Here is a 24,956-nt window from a genome sequence, read left to right as displayed (position 1 = left end):
AAAAAGAAAAAAATTAGAAAAAGGGTTAAGAGTTTTGCACCTTGGAACGACTGCTTCAATATTTTGGATTTGGTTTTCAAACACGTGTTTTATGTTTTTTTCCTTTTCTTTTTTCTTTTTTGGTTTTTCTTGATCTGTCTACGGCGATGTTTTACCAGTTAATGTTCCCTTTTTTAACATGTTGCTCTTGTTGGGTATTTTAAGGTAATTTTATTCCTTTCCAAGAAATTACATCCTTATCCCTATTTTTTAATATTTTAAAATTAATATATAGATTTGATTTTTTATTTTATTTCATAGCTAGTTGGTACAGTTTCACAAATTATAATTTCTTTTTAAATCATGACTTGTTTAATTATTTAATTTGTTTTAGTCACACATAAGTTGCACAAGCTTTTATTTATTTAGCTTTTAATTCATTAAAAATACTTTTCTCATGTAATGTGATTCAAATTCTTGAATATAAATGAAATATATTAAATATTTTAATAATTAAAATATTGGGACAATAAAACTTTCAAACCAAACGGATGTTAATGCATAAATTTCAGTTTTATATTGTTGAAATTATAACTTAAATTTGAATAATTCACATTATAATGTAATTTAATATGGATAAAATTATAATCTCAACTTTATAAAATGTTGATTAATATCCAATTTTTATAATAAAAATAAAATATCATTCTAATATTAATTTAGGAATATAATCAATAATAAGATGCATTTGGTTCGTCGAGTTTTAGATTATGTTTCATAATATAATTACGAGAATATAAGATTATAGATGAAATGTATGATTTTCTTATTTAATTCATTTGACTGAATATAAGATTCAAGTGTTCGGTTGACTAACTGTAAAATGTAAATTTTAATATAATGTCTCGATTATAAAATTTTTATTTTTACAAGTTACTTCCATTAACATTTTTAGTCTTTAACTTTTTCATAAAATTATAATAGAAATTTATTTGTATTACACCTTAATTTTATCATAGGAATTCAATTGTACAACTATTGAATCTTATTTATATGGTTTATCAGATTTTGAATGCTTTCAATATGAATTTATTCGTTTGTTTTTTTATCAACTAGCAGTCAGCTTATTGTTCGATGGTCGCCTCCTCCCTTGGGCTATTTGAGGAAGGAGCTCTCGATTTTGCTACCATAAAAGGTATGGTGTAAGTTGAGCCTGGCTGAGGCAGTTGCTATACGAGAGGCCCTTTCATGGTTGAAAACTCTTCGTTTGGATAACGTGATCCTGGAATCGAATTGCTTGCCTATTATTAATGCTCTTTTGGGTCTGTATTCTATTGTCTCTAAATTGGGGTTCTTAGACTTGTAGGGATGCAAGTAAGGCAATTTATTCGCTTGCTCGAGTGGCCTTAGTTCATACAATCCTCTTTGAGTGGGATGTTGACTTTGCTATGACCACTTTTCATGATCTTATGATTATTTTTAATAATATTTGCGCTAATGAGAAGGTAGGATTGTAGATTTGGTTGCATGGGGGTGAGTCTATTGTCTCAAGTTTAGAGGTCTTCCCCTTGCGTGCTTTGATTGTACTTTCGTTTCAATATTAATGGAAGGTCGTTTTTTCTATAAAAATTTTTACATGGTTGTGTGATATCAAAAAAGCTATAGAATTCAAGTGAAAGAAATATAAAATGAAATAGAGTGAAGTGATGTGTAGTAAAGAAATATAAAATGAAATAGAGTGATATAAATTTTGATTTTATAGTTAAAATTTTATTTGAGATAAATTGATTAATATAATAAAAATAAAGGGTATTTTTTTTCCAAGCTAATCTTTCAAACCCATCATATTTTGCACGTGGTGCTATAATTTGGAGTTTTCTCTTTGAAATCATTTGCTAAAACTTGTGGGGTCAAAAGAACAAGTATGTGTTCAATATCGACTTCGTTGAAGGGAAAGGCATATTGGCAAAAAGTGTGAGAATGCAGATTTGCATTATTTGATGGAAAAAAAAAAAATGAAGGACGAGCTTAGTCCTAGTGGGAAGAGTGGTGTCACCAAGTTTGTTAAATGGGAAAACCCTGAAATGGGTGGAATAAAGTTATCCTAAGAAAAAGGTAGTAATGAGATTATACCTAATGTTACGGTTTTTGGACATTATTCAAGAATGAATGTGAGATTATAAAATAATTAAAATGTTGAGAATTCAAATACCATAATTTCATTTTAAAGTGTAACATTATAAATTATAATATAAAATTTAATTAATTAAATGTCCTCTAAAAGGTAATATTATCGTTTTAAAAGCTTTTAAAATTTTACACTTTTATATGTAATAATCATATATGTTACACTGTGATTTCACATGTATACATAGTTAAAATATATAAACTAATTTGATGATTAAATATTACAACAATAATAAACTTCAAACCACAATTAAAGTTTGAAGTTTGAATGAAAATGAAATTCAATTTTTTAGCTCCTAAGATGTTGTTTAAATTGGGCTTATTAATGGAACAAATTGAAAATCAATTAAAATATTGATTCAATTAATAAAATTAGATCAATTAGTCCACGAATTAATATAAATCGATGAATTATTTTTACAAATTTTAATAACTTATTTATTAATTCGAATTACATCATTAACTTATCTGAAACATTATAAAATCTTTACAAAATAATTTTTTTTATTTTATAGCGGTAAGACTTAGTCAAAATTTCATTATATTTAAATAAGAAAAAGAAGTTACGTACCAAAAAGAAAATAAGAAAATTTCATGTAATAAATAAATTAGTTTTTAAGTTAAAATGATAGATGAGTTCAATTTATTGCCTTATCCAAAACTAAAAATTTTATTTTCTTAGCCAAAATATTTGACTTAAATTTCAACTAAGTTGAAAATAATTTCATGTATACCAAAATTTCGATCCGAACAGCCAAACCAATTTCATGAACAACGTGGTAAAGTTAAAAATCTACACAAAGGGTATTTCTGTAAAACAGGCCTACTAATTAAGATCCTTATTTAAAGATTAACAATCAAAACCACATAAAAAGCGTTAGGTATGAATGAGGTTCTTTTTCGTTTCTTTTCTTTTTCTAACCCTTTATTTTTAAAGATTTAAATATTTTTAAAAATTAATGATTATATTTTATTATATTTTTAAATATATACTGGGATGTATTTTTTAAATAAAACATAATTAAGTTTGTAATATATGAGATTAAAAATAAATTAAAATGGTTACACTGCTATTTTAGGTAGTGAAGTGGGCAGCACAAAGCACAAAACATGAAACACCGCTTGTCTTTGCATTTCTTTTCTTCCTTCCCAAAACAGGCAAGCGGCAATTACACGTTCCTTCCCTCCACTGAGATTTCAACACGTGTAAAGCCATGTGAATTCGAATTCCTTTACACATTACTAAACATTGATTAGATATCTAAATTCGTTTCTTCATTGATTTATTAAATTCGATCTATTGCAACTTAATTTATATATCATGCCATATATATAAGTTTTCATTTAATTATATTTTATACTTTATTAATATTTGAATTAAATTTATCGTGAAAAATATTAAAATTATATATTAATTTTAATTCAATATATAATTTAATATATTGATTCAATCGTATACGTGAATATATTAATTTATTTTTATATTATATAAATATATAATCATATTAATACATAATATAACACATTAAACCATAATGAAAATTTTTATTCCAACTTATATTATAATTAGGAATTAGAAAACGCGTGAATTCCCATGATTGTACGTCTTGTAATTTCTCATGTGTTTATTTAAATCATTTCGCATTAGTGGTTCCCACCATCTTCTAACAACTCTGCTTTGATTCCCATTTCTGTATGTCTTGTCTTTTTTTTTTTTTTTTAAATGCGACTGGTACATAAGTGTGAAGTGCTACTTTAGGCTAATGTTTCATATCCCTATTCTCTTTGTTTCTTATTGTGGAGTAAGAGAATAATTAATGATGTTACGCAATGTATATCTTATTCTATTTACAAACGAAATGCAATGGCGATTTTCTACCTAATCTAATGTATTTGGCGTGCGTTACATGGTTTTTCGGAATGGATCCAAGTGAAAATTGAATGGATGTCAATTTATAATAAGATATTTAATTGATTAATTTATAAATTATTACGAATCAATTGAATTTAATTGATTTAATGACCGGTTTAATCATAAAAAATTTAATTTAGATAACAGTTTATTGCATGTTAATTGTTTAATATGTACATTGATTGAATATTAACCGGTTGAACTTTAAAGACTTAATGTCATGAGTATGGTTACTTAAGAGGTTAGGAGGTTAAAATATATTAATATATATATATAGTCTAGTATACATGAAATACTACTATTATTATATAAAATTTTGAAAAGAAAAACCTAATAATAATTTTAAATTTAAAAATCTTATTTATTTAATATCTTAAATTTAAACTTATTATTTTCTTAAAATACAATTATTTTTTCTTAAAAAGTTTTTCTTTTTTATATTGGTTTTATTCTTCTATTATCATTAGATTTGGCATTCAATCATTAATTAGTATAGTTTTAACCCACGCTTTGCATTATGTTAATTATTATTTTTGGCTAATTATAGAATAATAATTTTAAAATATATATAATATGCTCTAAGCTTTTGCACTTTTCGTATATTTGAAATTTAATTTTACATTAAATACAATATGCTTTGCTTTGCATTGGGCTAATTATTTATTTTCAAAATTTAATTTCTCTACTTTTTAAATTTAAAATTCTGGTTCATTTGTTACTATAAATTTTTTTGTTAAATTTGTTGATACAATATCTTTAAATTAAAAATAAAAAAAACTCACCGGTATTAATGTAACAGAAAAATGACATTGTAATGGACTTAAACTTAATAGAGAAGTTTAACAATGATAACAATTCTTAAAAATTTACATTAGCATTTGAATTAAAATAAAGTATTTAGACTAAGTAATGACATTATAAATTATGTCAAATTTGAAATATAATAATTAAAATTTCAAATTCGAGAAAAGTATAAGGATCAAAACTAAAATTTAATTATTTTTATATAATCTAAAAAATGTAAAATGATTAAACTTGAAATCCAACTAATATTTTATCATGTAAAAAAAAAAAAAAGGAAAAGGCAATGGAACGAACATGTGCCAAGATAGAATAGATTTGATTTTTTTTTTTTTAAATTACGAGAGTAGAGTAAAGCCTTGATAGTAACGTGACTAACATGATCCGAGCTCAAGTTATATTTGGGACGGTAAACGCTCTGGTCATCAGGCCAACACATAGGGCTCATATAAATTTAATTTTTATTTATATATTTCATATTCGTTTTACGATAAATACTTGAGGTTTATAATTACTCTTCCCAACAATATTTATTTTATGATATCTACTTATTCTAACCATATATAACTTTTTATTATTACCAAAATATGCACTCGTTATGCTTCAGAAAATTGGATTAAGATTTTAAATAATATTTATAATAGTTATATAAATAAATAAATAATATAATGATGAAAATTTTAAATAATTATGTTTAGACTTAATAATTAAATTATATTATGACAAAATATATGAAATATTTTACGGATTGAGATATTAACACTAACACATGAAAAAATAAAATAGACATGCCATAAAAGAGCATGAACCCAATATAGATATATCAACATTTTAAAATTCATATAAATTTAATTATTAACATATAATGTTTTTATAATTTTATAATATTTTGAACACTTAAAATATAACACAAAAGAGGCAAACTATAAAATAGTTATAAATGCTATGTCTAATATAGAACAAATCAATGGAACAAAATAACATTAATCAAGCAATGATTTTGATTGCAATCAATGGTAATTGTTGAAGTATATATCAAAATTACACGTGAATTTAAATTTAATGTGCAATATGACACGCAAACTTTGATTTATTTTAATTGTACATATAAAACGTTATTCTAATTCAATTGTAAACGTTTAGAAAAACAAATAAATCTAATTATTCTCATGTTAGGTAAATAAAATTGTTTGTATATGCAAAAGTAAAACTAAACTTTCACTACATCAAATATGTTGTTAATGATTTGTGAAAACTGAAAATTAAAATTAAAATTCATATATCAAATTGCACAAAATTAAAATCTACGTATTAAATTGAATATTAAACCATTATCTATATATATTTTTAATATATACCCTTAATTATAATGATTTTTTTCAATTTATACCCTTAATTATATATCTAATTTTCTGATACAATATTTAGAACTATTCATAATCTCTCTCTAACCCATAAATAGGAAGATTCTCAAACTCACTTCTTCTTGCATTGACAACAATACCTATACCAATTAAATTAATACTCAATCGACTTTTAATTATATAATTAATTTTTCTATAGTGATAAAATTTATTAATAATTCTTTAAAAATAAAAGAGATAAATTTATGAATTAAATTTCTAATTTTAATATAATAAACAGACTAAAATTAGACTTTTTCTTTTCAAGTTGGAGGTTGTAATAAATAAAACAACCCTAAAAAAACAATTTTGAAATAATAAATTATTAGGAAATAAAAATAAAAATAAAAAGGGAAAGAGTCAAACTCGCGTGGGAAACGCGGAGAGGGGGGAAAAGATAAGTTGGTGGTGGGTGCACACTGCACCGCACACCGCCTCAAAATCCAATCTTAAAGTTACACGTGTGTTAAGCTTACTCATTAAACACCCCTTTCATTTCAGGAAATTACCGCACCCATATCAATTCGAATCTTTATTTTCTTTTCCTTTTTCTATTTTTCTTTTTGTGAGTCGAGGTATTAAAGGACTACCATTCTCATGCTAAAACCGTGAACTCTCTTTATCTCTCTTTGCTCTTCCATCACTTTCTTTTTTCTTTTCACATTTTCCTTCATGATTATTGATGATTTATTAAGTTATTAGTAAATTTATGTTTTATTTATTTAATTTTAAAATTTATAAAATGATTATTGTAAAAATTTTATTTAATTTATTGAACTATTAAAATTGTTGTTATATAACTTCTTTATTTACATTATATGCATCAATCGAAAAATCTATTTTCTTTTTTTTATATAATTTTTTCATGAAATAACTTTTAATGTTACAAATATGCAAATTAAAATCCAAATATCTTTCTTATTCTATTTTTGATACTGATCATCAATTTGACTTAGATCTAAGGTTTTTTACTCATTAATAGTTACTGATTTATCATACTGATCTTTGAATCATTATTTGGAGAACGTTAGCAAAGTTTTTTTTTTAAATGGTAAACTACCTAATTGGTCACCTAACTTTTAGAGAGCTTTTATTTTAGTCACTCAAGTGTTAAATCTCTAATAGTGGTTAACTGTACATGTTATCATATTTACATTTTCATTTTGGTCACCCAAAAAATATTTTTTAAGTATTGTTTGGGGTAAAAAAAAAATTAAAGTGAAAAAAGGGTAGAAGCTAAAATAATACATAAAATTTCTCAATTTGTTCTTGTTTATTCTATTGTCGAAAATTCTAAATTTGGGTTTTGAAATATAAATTTTGAAATATTAAGATTCAAAATCATAGTAACAAATTGGTTGATTTTATCAATAGATAATAATTTTTAACAATTTATTTAATTTATTTTGATGTTTTGAAATTATTTTTAAAAAATTCAATGAAAATTATTGTCTTTAATAGTTGTCTATAAAATTCAAATTTCTTTTAATTATATAATATTGAATCTTCAATGCTAAACTAAAAATAAATCATTGTAATTAATTAAATCAACAAATAGATTGACATTGTCCATCAATAGTTTTTAATAATTTATTTAATTTATTTTAATGTTTGAAATTTAAATTTTAAAATTTTCTAATTCAATGATTTTTGTCAATTTAATCACCAACCCAGAACTGAAAAAGAAAGAAAGAAAGAACTTACCATTAGCTTCAACGTTGCATGTCATTCCCAGAGACAGATCCCCAAAGCTACCTTTCTCCTTCAAGTACTGACTCAACAAGTTTCAAGTTTGGGCAAAACTTGGCTTCTCCGGTGACCTAGCCGGTTTCATAGCCGTAGATTCTGGTCTCATAGCCGGTTTCATTGTCCATCAATATTTTTTTAATAATTTATTTAATTTATTTTGATGTTTCAGAATTTAAAATTTAAAATTTCAATATTAAACAAAAAACGAAATTTAGAATTTCAACCGTCGTAAGGATTTCATTTTGAGTGACTTAATGAAAGTGCTTTAAGAGTTGAATGATCAAAATTAGGTAGTTTACCCTTTCAAAACTTAATAATATAGTAATTTAAATAAAAATATTGAATAATTCAACTATTCAAATAAAAACTTTCCAATAAATTATTGACTAATGTATAATTTTTAAAATTTAATGACTAAAACATGAGCTTACCGATAATTTAATAAATTTGAATTTAGTTTACCTTATTGTTTTATGTCTTGTGAGTTTTAGTGGTTTTAGTATTTATCTTCTCTTTTGTCATCACCAACTAGTATTTCCCATGGCAAAATCTTTTCTCATAATCCAAAAGATATGCAACATAAATAATTCTAATCAAATTTTTTATATTTTATTTATTTCCATTTCATGATTTATAAAATTACTTTTAAAACAGGCTTAGTTTGGTAATGTTCCTTAAATATACTTTTAGGAGAAATTAAAATTTTCAGCTTGTTAAAAAATGTTTTTGAACTCATTTTTAATTTAAAAGAAGCACTTTTTCTTTCTAAAAAATAGCAAATTTAGAAATGTTTTTATCTCAAAAGTACTGTTTAGAACACACCCTAAATATATTATTTTCAAAGTTTAAAGATAATTTTTCCACAAAATATAATATAATTTTAACAATCCACCCAATATTTATAATTATTATTTTTATATTTTAACTAACAGATCCCCACCACCCCCCAATTTTGGATTGCCACAATGTTGTCAAGCCATTGGATCGTGAGAGATTTATTAGTGGTATTATTATTATTTTCACATTAATCTCATTATAAGTTTTTATAATATCTGTTTTAAAATTACTTATATCCTATTCTCAACTCTTAGGAGAATAATACGCTTAACGTATTCAAATTTATGTTCTCTTACACGACAACAATATTTATACCAATCAAATTAATATTTGTTGGCCATTAATATTATTTAGTGACATCACATTTGTGTCAATAACATGAGTGAATATGCATATATAATATTGTTAATTTACTATTTTTAAATATTTTCTCCGTTTGAATTTTCAAATAAAAATTATAAAAAAAAAACATAAAATAGTGTAGGACATTTCAAAAAATAAATATATGATTGTAGTTGGTAGATAATAGTAAAGACTATAATGGTTGATAAACATTCAATTTGTTGATTTTTGTTTAATTTAAAAAAAGAAAAGTTCAATTGATTTGCTTTTGGGGGTTGCCCTTGAGCTTATTATATATACCCTTCGTTTGTCAATTTAAACAACGTGTAGTGCACATTTACTATATTATTAACATGAAATGATTGTGTTTGGTATTGCTAAACCACCGTATAATTGGAATTGCATGCACCTCATAACATGTCTTGAAACTACCACGTTATTGCAGAAACATAAAAATATCAAACCTTGTTTCTTAAATTACTATATTCTCTAACTTTAATTATAATTAGTGGGTTATGTTCATTATTTATTTATCTAAAATTTTGGGTAATAATTTCAAAGTTACATATTCTACATTTGGAATATAATTTTTATTTTTAATTTTTGAATATAAAAATTTAAATCCAACTGTTATCACTGTTAAACTTAATTCTATTAAATATATTGGTGTTACATTGAGAAAAAATTATTTAATAATCATGTAATGATAAAAATAAAATTAATGTAAAAAACATATAAGTCGAAAATAAAGGAATAAAAATTGAAATTTAACTTAATGTGAAAAGAAAGAAAGTCGTTGGACCTTCTGTTCACATATAAATAAATGATAAAAGATAATTTACCGTGTGCTTTTAATAAAATAAAATCGTGGATTTAGAAATGGACAAAAAGAAAAGACATGGAAACTTAGAGCTACCTGTGTCTTATCGTTTTCCCATATATATTGAGCATTTAAAATGGTTTTTGGAATGGTATGGGCAGCTCAATGGCCCTTACCCAAACCTATGTTATTATATTATTTTGTACTTTGAATATATAGTGTGTCCAAACTAAAATAAATTGTTCTCCAAACAGTTGCATTTATATGTCTACCATTCTAGCTAAATTAGACCATTACTGCTTATCTCATATCAAATTTTGTCTTCAAAAATCTAAAAACTTGATAATGTGTTCAATGTTTTAATAATTAAATTTATGATTAAATAAATTAGATTATCAATTCTTAATTCAATCAATTCGATTAACAATAATTAAATAAATAATTAAAAGATTTCATTAATAGCATAAACTTAAATGAATAACTATTTTCAAGTTTAGGCAAGGACAAGAGTCAAAATGAACATGAATATTGTGGCTATTTCGAATCCTGGAGATCTCACTACTGGTGGTTTATGTCATGATACTGATGGTACTTGGCTATTTGGTTTTACTGGGAAATTAGGACATGGGCACATCACCAAAGTTGAGCTTTATGCTTCTTATAATGGTTTCATCTGGCTTGGGAACATGACATAAAGAATCTTGTTATTGAGTCAGACTCACTTGTGACTCTTAATAAGATTTTGAACTCTTTGCAACAACATGATCCTCTCTCCTTAGTGATCTGGAATTGTAAAGTGTTGTTTCGCCACAATTGGAATTGTAGTCTTGTTTATATTTATCATGAAACTAATATATGTGTGGATTTTTTGACGAGCTGAGTGCTTCAAGGGCCTTTTGACGTCACTAAATTATTTCACCTTTACCAAGGATTATTCAGGAGGGCATGATTAGTGTAATTAGGTCTAAGACTATATTCATTAAAACGGTCTTGGACCACTCCTATGTAAAAAAAAAAAAAAAAACAAGAGTCAAAAATTACATTATCCCTATATCAAATTGCAAACTGAATTTTTGTTGAGCGTTGAACTTGAAAGTACTAACCAATTTACATAGGAAAGGCATACTATGACTTGAATTTTAGTAAGCTGAGGGAAATATATATAACTACAAGAAAATTTCTGTACACAACTCAGTGAATCAAAAAGAAGTCATAAAAGTGGAGCCAAAAACGGCATGGAAAGAAATAAACATGCTTACTCTTCTTCTCCACCATCGTTTTGCAATATTATCTCTTAGAAACAGACTTACAGCGTTTTTGATCCCAGAAAGAATGGCTGGCTGACGGTGAATACCTGCTTCCTCATATGTCATAATCTATATCTGTTACATTCTGGGCCGCAGAAAGCTTTACTAGTCTTTCTTCCTCATCGTATCTATCAAGGTTTTCACAAGGAGCAGGGAAGATGGTCCCTATTACACGGCCTTCAACGAAGGCACACTGGAATATATGCTTCTTCTTATATGTTATCCCAATAGATATATCTCTAAACGTCACGTTTCTGATGGGAATATCTTCGCTGCCGTGTATTCTAACAGGTACACGAACTCCGTGACCATGTATCTCGGTGAAGCTTATGTCCCTTATTATTGGGAGGGCTTTTCGGTCAAAGTCATCGTCAGGGTGCTCATTGTAGTCTGTCTTGATGACAATTCCAACTCGGGCATTATCAAATGTAAGATTTCGATAGGTTATATCTCTTACATAACCACCTCTTCCAACAGCAGTCTTGATTCGAACTGCACGCCTAGAACTCCAGACAACGGCGTTCTCCACAGTCACATTAGATACCCCACCAGACATCTCACTGCCTATTGATATGCCGGCACTGTTGCATGGTTTACCCAAGGCAGATTTTAGTTAGAATCTGAAGAGCCAAGATGTTAACAGATTGTAACTGGTTTAATAAAAAAACCGACTTCTGTTTCTATCTTTCAATGCTGAAATTGTTAACTACACAAAGTGTAATCAATCAGGCAGTAGAATATTCATGATGATGGAGAAAATCTAATTTAAGAACCTTCACCTGACCATGGAGCGGACAATGAGGTTTCGGATAAGAATGTTTCTCGAGGGTCGTCCATAAGCTATGCCATATTGATCCCAGCCACTCTTTATTGCAACTGCATCATCACCAACACTTATGTAGCAATCCTCTATTACCATATCTTCACATGAATCTGTTTACGACATAAATGAATTGCATTTAGTTACATTCAAAATGAATTAATATATATTTTTTCCATAGCAAATCGTCAAGCTGAAATGTAGTGTACACGGGAGCTGGCTGGTGATTTGATGATGTTCACCCCATTTACAGAGAGGCGTACACAATGTTAATTTTCCTTGCACACGTCAGAAGGGAAAGGGAAAGGTGATAAAAGACAAAATAATGAAAGCAAATTCAAAGCAATTTGCCCCAAAATTTCACAGAATTTGGTTCAGAATACAAATTTATACATTCTACATCTAAGTTATCAGCTTCCTGCTTCTTTGCAGTTCCGACAAACCACAAATTGTACCTCCACATGCAATAACATTCATTCCATAGATTATCAACCAAGCTTGCTGACTAACTTGGCCAAATCATAAACTACACCATTAAGGGGAATTCTGTATCAGTGACTTGTATGTGTATCTACAGCCTTAGCTGCCGAAATTTCTCATGGACAAAAGTTTAAGTCTTATAACTGAGGATTACTTACCAGGATCAATTCCATCAGTATTTGGGGCTTCAAATATGGGAGCCAGGATAGTAACATTCCTCACTGTTACATTCTTGCAGTCATATGGATGAAAAGTCCAAAAGGGAGAATCGCGTAAGGTTATATCAGAGATTACAATGTCACTAGACCACATTATCTGCACAAGTGGACCCCTGCTGTGGTTGAGTAGCTTTTGACGATACTTCTTCCACCATGATTGACCCTGTCCATTTATGGTGCCATTATGTCCTGTTATTTGAGAAGACAAAACGATAGAATTAGACTCAGCCAGCAACAAATGATTTATGCAGATAAAACTATTACAAAATGACTTAAAAACTTCAAGTTCAAGCAACTTAAGATGAACATATTACAAAATGATTTAAAAACTTAAATTGCAGGCTATTAGGGGCAGGTTTAATAAGCTAACCAGTTATAACGAGATCTCTGAGGTTTTGGCCGTGGATTAAACTCCCATACCGAGATCCATTATGCTCTCTTCCGTACCCATATGAAGGCAATGGAGGCATTAAAGCCCACCGCTTCTCGTCCTGTTATAATACCAGACATTGTAATTGTTGACAACAGACCACAAGGCGAAGCAACCAAAAGTTAATTAAAATGGGAAATATCGATCTTACACTAACACCATTTTACATGCATGAAGACGACTAAAATTTCTCTCACAATTCATAACCTATACAGCAACTAAATATGTTAAATAATTTGTGTGACATAGCTTGCTTAATTACCATTTTTAAATGATACTAAGGTCTAAAGGAAAAGAAGATGAAGAACAAGAACCTGGATTCCAAGAATCTCAGCATCTTCAGCTAGAAACAAAGTCATATGACTAGTAAGATTAAACGGTGCCGTAAGCCACTTCCCAGGCGGCACATTGAGCTGCGCACCACCTCTCTTCCCAAACTTGGAAATTGCCAAGATAGCCCTCTCAAACGCCGCCGTTTCATCGGCGACCCCATCCCCGACGCCACCGAAATCAGTCAAATTAAACGCGAAAGGCCGCATCTTGGGCATAGGCCGACCCGGTCCAACTTTGGCGAATATCGAAAACCCACTCCCACCGATATTCCATTGCCAGAAAAAAACCGAACCGAAAGCTGCGATCCAGAGGAGAACAAAGAGCGTTTTATGCGAAGAAAGAAACGTCGGAATCCATCTCTTAAGTTCCAGCCTTTGTTGTTGCAACTGAAACCGCCCAAGCGGCAATGTCTCCACCATTTCTGGGTTTCTTTTTTTATGTTAACAGAAATTCGGTTCAAGAACCAGTCTTAGGCAGTTGGGATTGAAACACAGAAAAGGAGAATCTTTTGTACAAGAAGAGTGAAAAAAGAGCAAAAGGGTATCTTTCTTTTATGGGTGAAATGTTAACAATCGGTAGCTGGTGGATCCGTGGTTCGTAGATGGAGGAGTGCATTTCAAGGGAAGGCTGTAATGGTGCAGGTGAGAGAGAAAGTATCATATATTCTCAGCAAAGATTTATTGATTTGGGTGGCATTAGGTTGTACCGAATTACCATGTGCTGCTTGGCTTAATTTTTGACACGTGTCTTTGTATTAACTTACAAGGAAAAGTCCTTGATCCTAAACCTGATGATAGTTCACTTTACAACTTTGATATTTCCCTTTTGCATGTGCATTTATTCAAAGTTTATTTTATGTAATTTCATTGCCGATGATCTTCACATGAAAGAAGTAAAAACCTGAGGTCTCTTTCACGGAAATGAGAAGCAATATATATATAAAAATAATGTTAGTAGGTGATTTTGTTGAAGTGTATCAATCGTGTCTAGTTAATGAAAGGAATTTTAAAACCAGCAGGTGAGTTATACTCATCAAAAGCTAATGAGTAAATGACAGGCTTTTTTTTAAGGTTTTAGAAATTACTACAGATTATTAAAGATTTAGGATGCATTTTCAATCATATTGTGTTCATTACGTAATGAAAATTATATTGCAGAGACATTTTGCTGCTGCAATTCATGCTCGTTTATGGGTTTTGAAGGTGATGTCCAACGTATTAGATTTTATAGCAATTACATGGAGTCTGTTCCCTGTCCGAGATTGAAGTTAAATCTTTAATGGTGTAACCCAAAATATCAATGGCAAAGCAATGCATTAACCTTGACATTGACAAGGTCAAAACGAGTTGCTGGCCCCACTTTCTTCCTTTCATTCCTGTAAACTCTCCTCCTATCTCAAACCTCTATTCCAATTCCTATTATTAGAATCGAATCTAACACGCTACCTATCTGCATCGTTCAATGCCTCCTCTCAAAGCCACATACACTTTACCGGCATGGCAAACTTGCCTTTTGTCAGGCCAGAGTTAAGCAACCGCAAACACAACCTCCCAAAAAATAACTTACAGAACCACATGATTTCTCCGAGCAGCGGCTCGTTTCTATCCGGAGCTTTACTATTTCCGGTCAGTTATGACCGCTGTTCGCTTCTTCCTTTTCTTCTCCCTTCTAATTACCATTTCTTTTCCCTCTCTTTGTTTCTCTCAATCTGATGTTGACACTTTGATTAAGCTCAAGCAATCTTTCCTACAAGGTGATTTGAATAGTTGGATTCCGGCACCTGGTTCCTCTCCTTGCTTGCAAAAATGGGTCGGCGTCATCTGTTCCGGGGAGTCCATTGTTGGCCTCCATTTAACAAATTTACACCTTTCCGGAACCGTCGACGTTCTACCTTTGCTTCAACTTCGTGACTTGAGATCCATTAGCTTAATGAGTAACTCTTTTACGGGTCCAATCCCGGACTTCAATAAACTCGGCGCTTTAAAATCTTTATACTTATCTCGTAATCAGTTTAGCGGTGATATACCAAGTGGTTATTTTTCATCTATGAGATCTTTGAAGAAAGTTTGGTTGAATGAAAACCAATTCACCGGCCGTATCCCCGAGTCTTTAATGCAATTACCCCATCTCTTAGAACTCCACTTAGATGGTAATCAGTTTGACGGAACAATCCCACCATTGAAAACTTCGAATGTTCTTAGATCCCTTAACCTAACTCGTAATAACTTACAAGGTCGAATCCCAGAAAGTTTCTATAATTTCAGTGCCGCTTCATTTGAAGAAAACGTAGGACTTTGCGGGAAACCGCTGCCGAAAGATTGTCAAGGAGCTCCGCCGCCAGTTCCAAGTCCGTCAAGCAAATTCCTAAAGGAAAACCGAATCCATGGCAAGGCAATGCTTGCTGCCACGACCCTATTTATTGTACTGTGTTTCGTGGTAGCTTCCATGGTTTCCACACAGCGTAGGAAGAAAGAAGAATTAAGCATTCCAAGGGGACGTCGAAGGGACGAGCTGCTGCCAACCCATTTACCACCGGAATCCTTCCACCGGTTGTCTGTCGATTCAAGCGGGAGGGGCAGATCTGGGTCAAAGAGAGACTCGACGGCGTCGCAGCCGACAATCAAGAATGCGATGGCTGACTTGGTAATGGTGAATGATGAGAAAGGTAAGTTGGGGTTGCAGGATTTGATGAAGGCAGCCGCGGAGGTGCTAGGAAGTAGTGGCGTATTGGGCTCTGCGTACAAGGCTGTACTGTCGAATGGATTGGCCGTGGTGGTGAAGAGAATGAGAGGGATCAATAGGCTGGATAAAGATGAGTTCGATGCTGAAATGAGACGATTCGGGAAATTGAAACACCCTAATGTTTTGACGCCATTAGCCTACCATTTTAGGAGAGAGGAGAAGCTTATTGTTTCAGAACACATGCCCAAGGGCAGTTTATCATACGTCTTGCACGGTACTCGAGACGTGGTTCATGCTAATTTGAATTGGCCGACTCGTTTGAAGATCATCAAAGGGATCGCTCGAGGACTCAGTTACATTCATACAGAGTATGCAACATACGAGGTCCCCCATGGAAACCTCAAATCCAGCAATGTTCTTTTATCTAATAATTACGATCCATTACTAAACGACTATGCCTTTGAACCATTGATAAATGTCACCAATGTCGCCCAAGCATTATTTGCTTACAAATCCCCTGAATATCTCCAGTACCGACAAGTCTCCCCCAAATCAGATATTTATTGTCTAGGAATTATCATCATGGAAATCATGACAGGCAAATTTCCTTCACAATATCTAAGCCATGGCGAAGGTGGGATCGATATCGTGCAATGGGTACAACTATCAATATTACAGAACCAAGCTGAAGAATTGATTGATCCTGAGATAGCGAACAATGCAGGTTCAGTTGATCAAAAGCTTCAAGTCCTTAAAATCGGAGCTGCTTGCGCTGAAAGTAACCCTCATAAACGATTAGACATGAACGAAATCATTAATAGGATAGAAGAGGTAAGTTAAATCCTAAGACAGGCCTTGTTTGCCGTAGTGCACGTAGGTGAGACCGAAAAAGAGTAGCTGAGGTCGCTGGAAAGATGGAGATCCAGGCTTCGTTGTTTCCGGTTTTCCGTCGAAGAAATACAGGAAAAGCATTTGAAGATCAAGCCAAAGAAAATTTTGTCATTGGCATCTTCTTTAGTTACCAATAATTAAGCCATATTATATATATATATATATATATATTTTTTGTTACTTTTATCTGATTTGTTTAAAAGTTAGGATAATGAAGAAGTATTTTCAAGAATGATTAGGATGTAATCTTGAAGAAGTATTTTCAAGAATGATTAGGATGTAATCTTAGTCATGTTTTTGTGACACCTCAATTTGTACTCAGAAATAGTGATGTATTGTTGATTTCATTTAAGCTTCATACATACCACATGTAATTATCGTATAATCCCTAAATTTAGATGCCCCCAGCAAGCTTTTAATTTTTGGGTAAATTTTTGTTTTCGTAATCTAGTTATTCAAAAAATTTTATTTTAGTTATAGGACTGTTAAATTTGGTGATATATAATTTTTTTGAAATAATTTTAGACGTTGCGAATTTATAAATCAAAATTTAAATAACTTTTTCCTCAGATCTTTGACATTGATTATCGAATTAACTTGAATCTAAAGTATTTTCTCTATTCGTCGATGGGTACTAATCTACTATATTGATCGTAGAATTGTCGATTGAAACTCGTTGATGTAACTTTTAAAAAAAACTTTTGAATAATAAATTCAGTGACCCAATTATAATTTTTTTAATAAATAATTAAAATAAAAATTTACCCATAATTTAATGATTAATAGAATAGTTTATCGTTTAATAATATGTGATGACAATTGAAAGAATTCGATTGCATATTATCAGTGGGTTAAAGCCTTGTAGCCATAGAATCCAGTCAAGCCCAACAATCTCTGATAGGCAAAGATTTCCAGGTGTATCTAACTAACATGTTTGGAAAACAATATATATGTGGATCCCACTTTTAGGTAAGATATTTGGTAAGCCTTGACTTTCCAATTTGCTATTAAGCGACAGATCGGCATAGGAATATCAAAGGATCATCATCCCCAAAACCGAAAAAAGGGTGAAACCCAAGTTTGTTGTTGGAGTGAAACACTGTCTGTTTGTGAAGTTAAGAAGTCCAGTGTGTAGCTGTGTACGGAAAAAAAGCATGGTTTCTGCATCAGAGATTGCAACAAAGTTGAATCTGGCTTCCCACCCTGAAGGTGGCTTCTTTTCTGAAACTTTTAGGGATAGTTCTGTTATGCTCTCCATATCTCAACTTCCTCCTCAATGTAAGCACCTTGTATACATGCCTCATCTTCTTTTTCTTTTTTCTCCTTTGATTGTGATTTTTTCACTTCTGCTGCAGTAGATTAAGATCAATTCTTTGGATCTGGGTAACTTATAGCTTTTTTTTTTCTGGTTTAGGGTTCCACTTTCTTGTTTCATTTTTTAAGCAATTCTGTTTTGATGCCATCTGATCTATATATTGTTTGCTATCATTCACGTACTCAAACCAATTGTGCCCGTCAAATTGGAAAAAAAAAATACCAGTTGATTGTGCTTTCACTTCCCCCCCTTTTTTTTACCCAGAACTCATTAATTTGATGGGATGTGGGAAGCAAAAGATTTTGATTATCTGCATACCCTTTAGAGAGTATGTAATGGAATGCTCTACATTCTTAAAGCATCTTCCTAATAAACTTTGGGTTGAATTGTTTACCTACAAGTTTCAGCTTTAATAGCTGTGCCCATGTCTGCAATTCATGAAAGTTGTGAAATTTTTAATGAAAACTGGTTTCTTGATAGTTTGCAATAATTCTTTTTTTTTTTTTTATAAATCTCATGTATGCAAATATTTACTACTTCCTTGGTAGTATTTCCTATTGTAACATGACAGTATCTTCACTGCAGACAAAGTTGATCGTCCCGTTAGCACATCTATTTACTTCTTGTTACCGGCTGGGAGCGTGTCTCACCTTCACCGTATACCCTGTGCTGAGACCTGGCATTTTTATTTGGGAGAACCTCTTACGGTAATGGCCTGCATTGGTCTTGTTCAAACCAAAACAGTTTTCCTTTCTAATGACATGGAACCAGTTGGTAACTTGAAATGTTCTTAATTTTATGTTGACGAGGATATGAATTATGTAAGAAATATAAGCTTTTTTGGGGTTATAGACAAAGTCCTTGTTGTTCTGGGTAATTAATGAAGCATACTTGAAACAGGTCTTGGAGTTGGATGAGAAAGATGGGCAAGTAAAACTAACATGTCTTGGACCTGATTTGTTGAATAATCAGAAGGTGCAGTACACAGTGCCTCCAAATGTTTGGTTTGGTGCATTTCCAACAAAAGATTTCAACATTTCGACTGATGGGGCAGTGACAAAAAATGATCCAAGGGATGCTGAGAGCCATTATTCACTTGTAGGATGCACCTGTGCACCTGCTTTCCAGTTCCAAGACTTCGAGCTGGCAAAACGATCCGAGCTTGTAACTCGCTTCCCCAAACATGAGCATCTCATTTCTTTACTCACTTATCCTGATTGAAACAAAGCTTCTCAAATTCATCTCACAATCACGAATCGGTATTATTTTCCCATCTTCTGCTGTGTTAGTATAAGGTTAAAAACGATCTAGTCTACCTGTACTGTCGACTCCATTCTGCTATGTATGTTGTCATACATGGCAGAAGAGATTAATAAGAAATTCGTGCCCTGAAAATTTGCTAGTGATCCATTAGCAAGCAGCAAAGCTAAGAAAGCACTAGAATAGAAACTGAGGAAAGTTGAGCATCTAATGATTCATGAAACATGACTAATCATGTTACATGGTAAAATGAAGGTGAAACCGGCAAGAGACTGGATCAATTTTGAACAATTTCTACTAAAAAATGAAATGTTTCAAGACCCTAAACTCATTGTCACTGAAAAACTTTACCATAGTTCTGTTTGCTAATGTGTTTAATACCCCATGTTTTTGGAGGAGCAAGGAAATTGTCCTCGGTAAGAATCCTTCATGCCTCCCGACCCTCGTTCAAATTCTAGGCCACGAACGTGACATGAAACTTTTAGAAAAATGGCAGGACATGTTAATCAATATCAAGGGACTTCATTATGTTTTTCATAGAGCCCTTCAGATATGTTGCATCCCTCCCTGCTTTCTGAGCCTGGAAAATGGATAGAAACACAAATTCAGAGTGTAAGAAACATTGACAAGAGGAATTTCATAATGAAAAATTCTTAACTATAGAGGGAGCTAAGACCATCTTTCTCAAATCCCTCTTTTAATTAAATCATCGCCAAAATCAAATGAAAACAAACGTGAGGAAGCCTATGGTAAGCGGAAACATCCACCTAGTCTCTCATAACATGCAGGGAATAAGAATGTGCTCACCCTTTTAATCTCAGCTGTGGATACAGCAGTCATATGTGAAGGAAGCTCCTCTTTTTCCATGTCCTGGTGTAACAAATAGCAATTTATAAAGAAGAAACAGCATTCTAAGAGAACCAATTCCTCAAGCCAACAAAAAGGCATAAAACAGCATACCATCTCTCCGATTAAGACCACATTCTCCCCACGGATTACATTTAGACCCAAGGGTATGTCACAGTACAAATCACCCACAATAACTCGCTCACAAGCTCCTTCTAGAACAATACTAGCTGCCAATGTGGAAGGTTATCACATCACCAATTCATTCACAACAAAAGAAGCAAAAGAAAACAGAAAACAACTTAGCAAAGAACTACCAAATTGATCAAAAGAACGCAGTAACCCCAAAAGATGACGGCCATCTCCCAATAACATAACGAGTTTCTGTGCAAAATATATAAAATTCCTTAGCCATGTTCACCAATAATTAAAGATCTGAATCACAGAAAGTCATTTAAAAAGGGGCCAATCTATACAACATGAGGATGCAAGGAGCCAAAATAACTACAATAAACAAACATTCAACGGATATAGAACCCAGTGCTTAATTTACACCACCAACTCACTCTCCCTGAGACACCTTTTTGGAAGAGAAATATAAATACTTTTGTCTATTTTCCAAGCTCACACCAGCAAGTTGGACATGCAATTCAATACCAACTCCTCCCAATTCTTAAAGAGACAAAAATGAAGAGAATCCAAGAACACAACTTCACCAAGGGAAGGAACCCGATACAGTGAAGTACGCAAACAAGAATCATATAGTACCATTAAACAAATCAAAACCTCACATCCAAGAAAAAATGGGGAAAAAAGGGAACATGGAATAATCAAATATTGCAAAATAAAACATCAAAAACTTCAATTGCATTGGCTTAATTTTACTACATCTTAAACGGAAAGAGATAACTTACTGCCAAGATAGGTAGCAAGACAAGTGTAGAGAAAGCTATCATCATGGCCAATTAATCCGAGACATTGAAATTAATCTTTAATACTTCAATTCCAAGTTTACAAACAAATGGCATTGGCTTGCTATTCAACCCTCCTAAGTTTAAACCACTTCTATCCCACCAAAAGAAAAGGAAAAGCTAAAGTAGATCAAATCTTTAAAAGGAAAATTTCTCTTTCAAATCCAAAACCCTAGATTTCTTTTCCAAATTATTACGGGAAGCATTTACTGAAAAAAAAAAAAGGAATAAAAGAGAGAGATAGGAAGACAGTTTGGTTAGTTATTTGAAAAGAGAGGCAAAATTAAAAGCCATGGTGCATGGTGGATCAATCATTGAATCTCTTTCTTCTCTTTTGAATATTATTTAATTAATTAAAAGCCAAGTAATTGTGAAGTGAATTACGAATTCGATTATTAGGTTACCCATAATTGTTAAACATAAACAGCAAAACTGAGGTCCAGAATGACATGGCGCCAGTCCATAAAGGGGAGGGGCTGCAGTGAAATGGCAAAAAGATTCCCTTAGCGGTAGCTGTTAGCTGCATAAATACCTGAAAACCGTGAAATGGGTCTTCCTTTCCATAACGAAATCTCTGCCACGACTCTCACACCAGTGATACATTTTTGTCCCATCACAACTGAACAAATCTTTGCACATGCCTCGTTTCTATGCAATGATGCCCTATATGCCGTGATATCATTTTTATTGGATCCCCAATATGATTAAAAAAAAAAAAGCTGGTTAATTATTTGTTTCTCCTGATAAATTTCTTTCTTCTTACTCAAGTTTATTAATTACCCATCCAACTCTGATTCTCTGTAAAACTTTAACAGGCCCTAACGAACATGGAAACTGCATATGCTGTAAAATCATGCATGCCTCTATACTGCTGCTGTGCTTCCAAGCATTGCAGTTTTTCTCTATAACTATTTTTATTTACAAGTGAGTAAAATTGATTTAATTTGAAAAAATTAAATTTTGAATTAATTAAATTAATTTTTTAAATAAACTTTATTTGAGTTTCCAGTTAAGTTAAATTTTATTATTCGAATGATTGGAATAACTTAAATAACATATTAGTGTAAATATCTTTTGACCCTTATCAATTTTGAAAATGAGCAAATTGAGCCCACTCAACAAGAACTACAAAATAATTTGTAAATTTTAAAATATTTCTAAAATTTATATTTTTAAAAATTATAAAATTATAAAAATTCTAAAGAATATGTAGAAAAGTTAAAAATTTGACTAAAATAATAATTTTGGGAGTTAAATAAATAAATTAACAATTCAAGTTTATCATACTAAATTTTTTTTATTTTGTTTTGAAAGAGTTTTAAATATATATGACTTAAAATCGAGTTAAGATGATAAAATATAGCTTCTTAACTCAATTTTTTCACTAGATTCGATCAAATACTTACGCATATTAAATTCTATCTTATTCATGAAAGAGAAAATATTTAGTACATTAGAATCTTTAGACTTGACAAACAAGGTTAATGAATTGATAAATAGTAAAATATTTAAATAAATAAATATTTAAAAACACACATATAACAATTATTTAAATGGCTTATGAAATAAAAATATACCAAATATTAACCTTTCCTAAAAGGTTAGAACACAGTAAGTTTTATTTTTTAGCCAATGAGATTTGACTGAAATGATAGAGGAGAGGGGAGGCAAAAAAGGGTAAATTTACCATATAACCCTCTTAAAAAATATGAAATTAAAAACTGATATGATAAGAAAATTATATGATTCATTTAGACCCCAAAAGCAAATTCGGGGTTGGAAAATTGAATGTTTCAACTAGTGTATTTAGGATTGTCCTTCATATTGGAATTTGTCAATAAAAAGGATTTTTCATACAAAATCACACAACCCACTGCACAAAGCAAGTATCAATCATTGGGTGGTTTACCAAACCATTTCAATATGGGAAGTACATTAATCTAATCTACTACAAAAAGGAAAAGGTATTTTAATCTAATCACCCTTGGTTTAAAATCTAACTAACCCTAAATTTTCTTTCATCATTATTATGTTAAAATATAGTAAATGGGGATCCATAATTTAGTAAAAGCCAAAAATTGAAAAGGCCCACATCTTAACCCTGGTTTGATGTAAAATCCATGACACAGCCCACAAACATAGAAAGCACTGTGTGTATTAATTTCTTTTTCAGCTTTGATTTGTCTCTCTTTATATCACCCACATGGCGCATATCTCTTTCACTCCCCTGCTCCACTCACTTCACAATATATAAAAAACTTACAGAGCAAAAAGACACACACAGCATTCAATGTTTGCTTCCATGCAATGGCGATTTCAGGTTCAGACACTCAAAACCCAACAAGCAAACTGAGTACCCCCCTCGAGACTCACTGCGTTAAATGCGACTCTTGTGGCTTCACCGAGGAATGCACCGTTGCTTATATCATGCGTGTCCGTGAACGTTACCAGGGCCGTTGGATTTGCGGGCTCTGCATCGAGGCGGTCAAAGATGAGGTTTTGAGATCCGTAACGCTTATCTCCACCGAGGAAGCATTGGATCGACACATCAGTTTCTGTAACAAGTTCAGGGCGTGGAGTCCTTCAGATGAAACAGAGCACCCCATTTTTGCCATGGGAAGAGTTCTTCGACGAAGCCTGGATTCGCCCAGACCTCTTAGGAGTAAATCAAGTAGCGTATTGCCCGGACTTGAAGAAGTCAAACGCCCTTCTCTTCTTCGATCCGATAGTTGTTTCTCAGCTCTTTATATCTAAATCTCAACTAAAGGTAAATGTATCAGGAAAAAACCAAAAAAGAAGAAACCTATCAGATTGATTGTTACATATATAAAGGGTCTTTATGGCTCAAATGTTTGGGTATGTGAAATTTAATCTATCTTATGGTGTTTTGAGTGTGTGTGTATATGATGACTGCTTCAGGTTTGAGAGTTACTTAGATTTAGCCTATGTTGTTTTAATCTTCTATATTCTTGAATCTTGGGGATAATATTTGAAGATAACAGTTTGGTATGTCTTGATTTTAGGATGTTTGGTAAAGAATCTTACATCATGTGATGTTTTATGAAAATGGTAATGTTTAGTGAATCAAATTTCAGCTTGGACAGCTGTGAAAAATGGCTTATGTGGAAAGGGTGTAAATAAATTCTGGCATAAAAGGTAAACACACACATAAGGGAGAAAAGATAAGAAAGGAAATTTCCTCGAAGCAAAGGAAATATCTTTAAGATTCATGTTGTGTAATTTCGTTCTAATAAAACAAATGTGGCTGCAGATTATAATAGCCATCTGCCATAACTCTTTCCAGATAGATAACTGAAGTTTCCAGACATATCCAGCCAAATATATATATATATGTGTATTCTTTTCATTGGTT

The 24,956-nt window shown here is 31.3% G+C and overlaps 5 protein-coding genes across 5 annotated transcripts; 3 read left to right on the top strand and 2 right to left on the bottom strand.

The window, feature by feature from the left end:
- Positions 1-11,088: 11,088 nt before the first annotated feature.
- On the bottom strand, positions 11,089-14,306 carry LOC108486995 (probable polygalacturonase). Its single transcript, XM_017791181.2, has 5 exons — positions 13,600-14,306; positions 13,226-13,346; positions 12,796-13,044; positions 12,117-12,270; positions 11,089-11,918 (listed from the first exon to the last, which is right to left on the bottom strand). The coding sequence occupies exons 1-5, from the start codon at positions 14,035-14,037 to the stop codon at positions 11,393-11,395; spliced, it is 1,488 nt and encodes a 495-aa protein (XP_017646670.1). The 5' UTR covers positions 14,038-14,306; the 3' UTR covers positions 11,089-11,392.
- A 443-nt stretch (positions 14,307-14,749) lies between these two features.
- Positions 14,750-17,551, top strand: LOC108488739 (pollen receptor-like kinase 3). Its single transcript, XM_017793025.2, has one exon. The coding sequence runs from the start codon at positions 15,251-15,253 to the stop codon at positions 17,138-17,140; it is 1,890 nt and encodes a 629-aa protein (XP_017648514.1). The 5' UTR covers positions 14,750-15,250; the 3' UTR covers positions 17,141-17,551.
- A 625-nt stretch (positions 17,552-18,176) lies between these two features.
- On the top strand, positions 18,177-19,901 carry LOC108487323 (uncharacterized). The gene is made up of 3 exons (XM_017791634.2): positions 18,177-18,469; positions 19,092-19,213; positions 19,407-19,901. Exons 1-3 carry the CDS (start codon positions 18,346-18,348, stop codon positions 19,725-19,727), a joined length of 567 nt encoding a protein of 188 aa, XP_017647123.1. The 5' UTR covers positions 18,177-18,345; the 3' UTR covers positions 19,728-19,901.
- LOC108487324 (sm-like protein LSM1A) lies at positions 19,478-21,970 on the bottom strand. Its single transcript, XM_017791635.2, has 5 exons — positions 21,527-21,970; positions 20,930-20,996; positions 20,727-20,842; positions 20,574-20,636; positions 19,478-20,346 (listed from the first exon to the last, which is right to left on the bottom strand). The coding sequence occupies exons 1-5, from the start codon at positions 21,569-21,571 to the stop codon at positions 20,269-20,271; spliced, it is 369 nt and encodes a 122-aa protein (XP_017647124.1). The 5' UTR covers positions 21,572-21,970; the 3' UTR covers positions 19,478-20,268.
- Positions 21,971-23,758: 1,788 nt separating this feature from the next.
- Positions 23,759-24,672, top strand: LOC108488469 (uncharacterized). Its single transcript, XM_017792746.2, has one exon. It carries the CDS (start codon positions 23,891-23,893, stop codon positions 24,335-24,337), a length of 447 nt encoding a protein of 148 aa, XP_017648235.1. The 5' UTR covers positions 23,759-23,890; the 3' UTR covers positions 24,338-24,672.
- Positions 24,673-24,956: the final 284 nt, after the last annotated feature.

This window comes from Gossypium arboreum, chromosome 5 (assembly GCF_025698485.1).
Source record: "Gossypium arboreum isolate Shixiya-1 chromosome 5, ASM2569848v2, whole genome shotgun sequence".
In the NCBI taxonomy this organism is placed as follows: domain Eukaryota; kingdom Viridiplantae; phylum Streptophyta; class Magnoliopsida; order Malvales; family Malvaceae; genus Gossypium; species Gossypium arboreum.
Note: the sequence above shows the minus strand (reverse complement) of the source record. Positions and strands in the feature narration are given on the sequence as shown.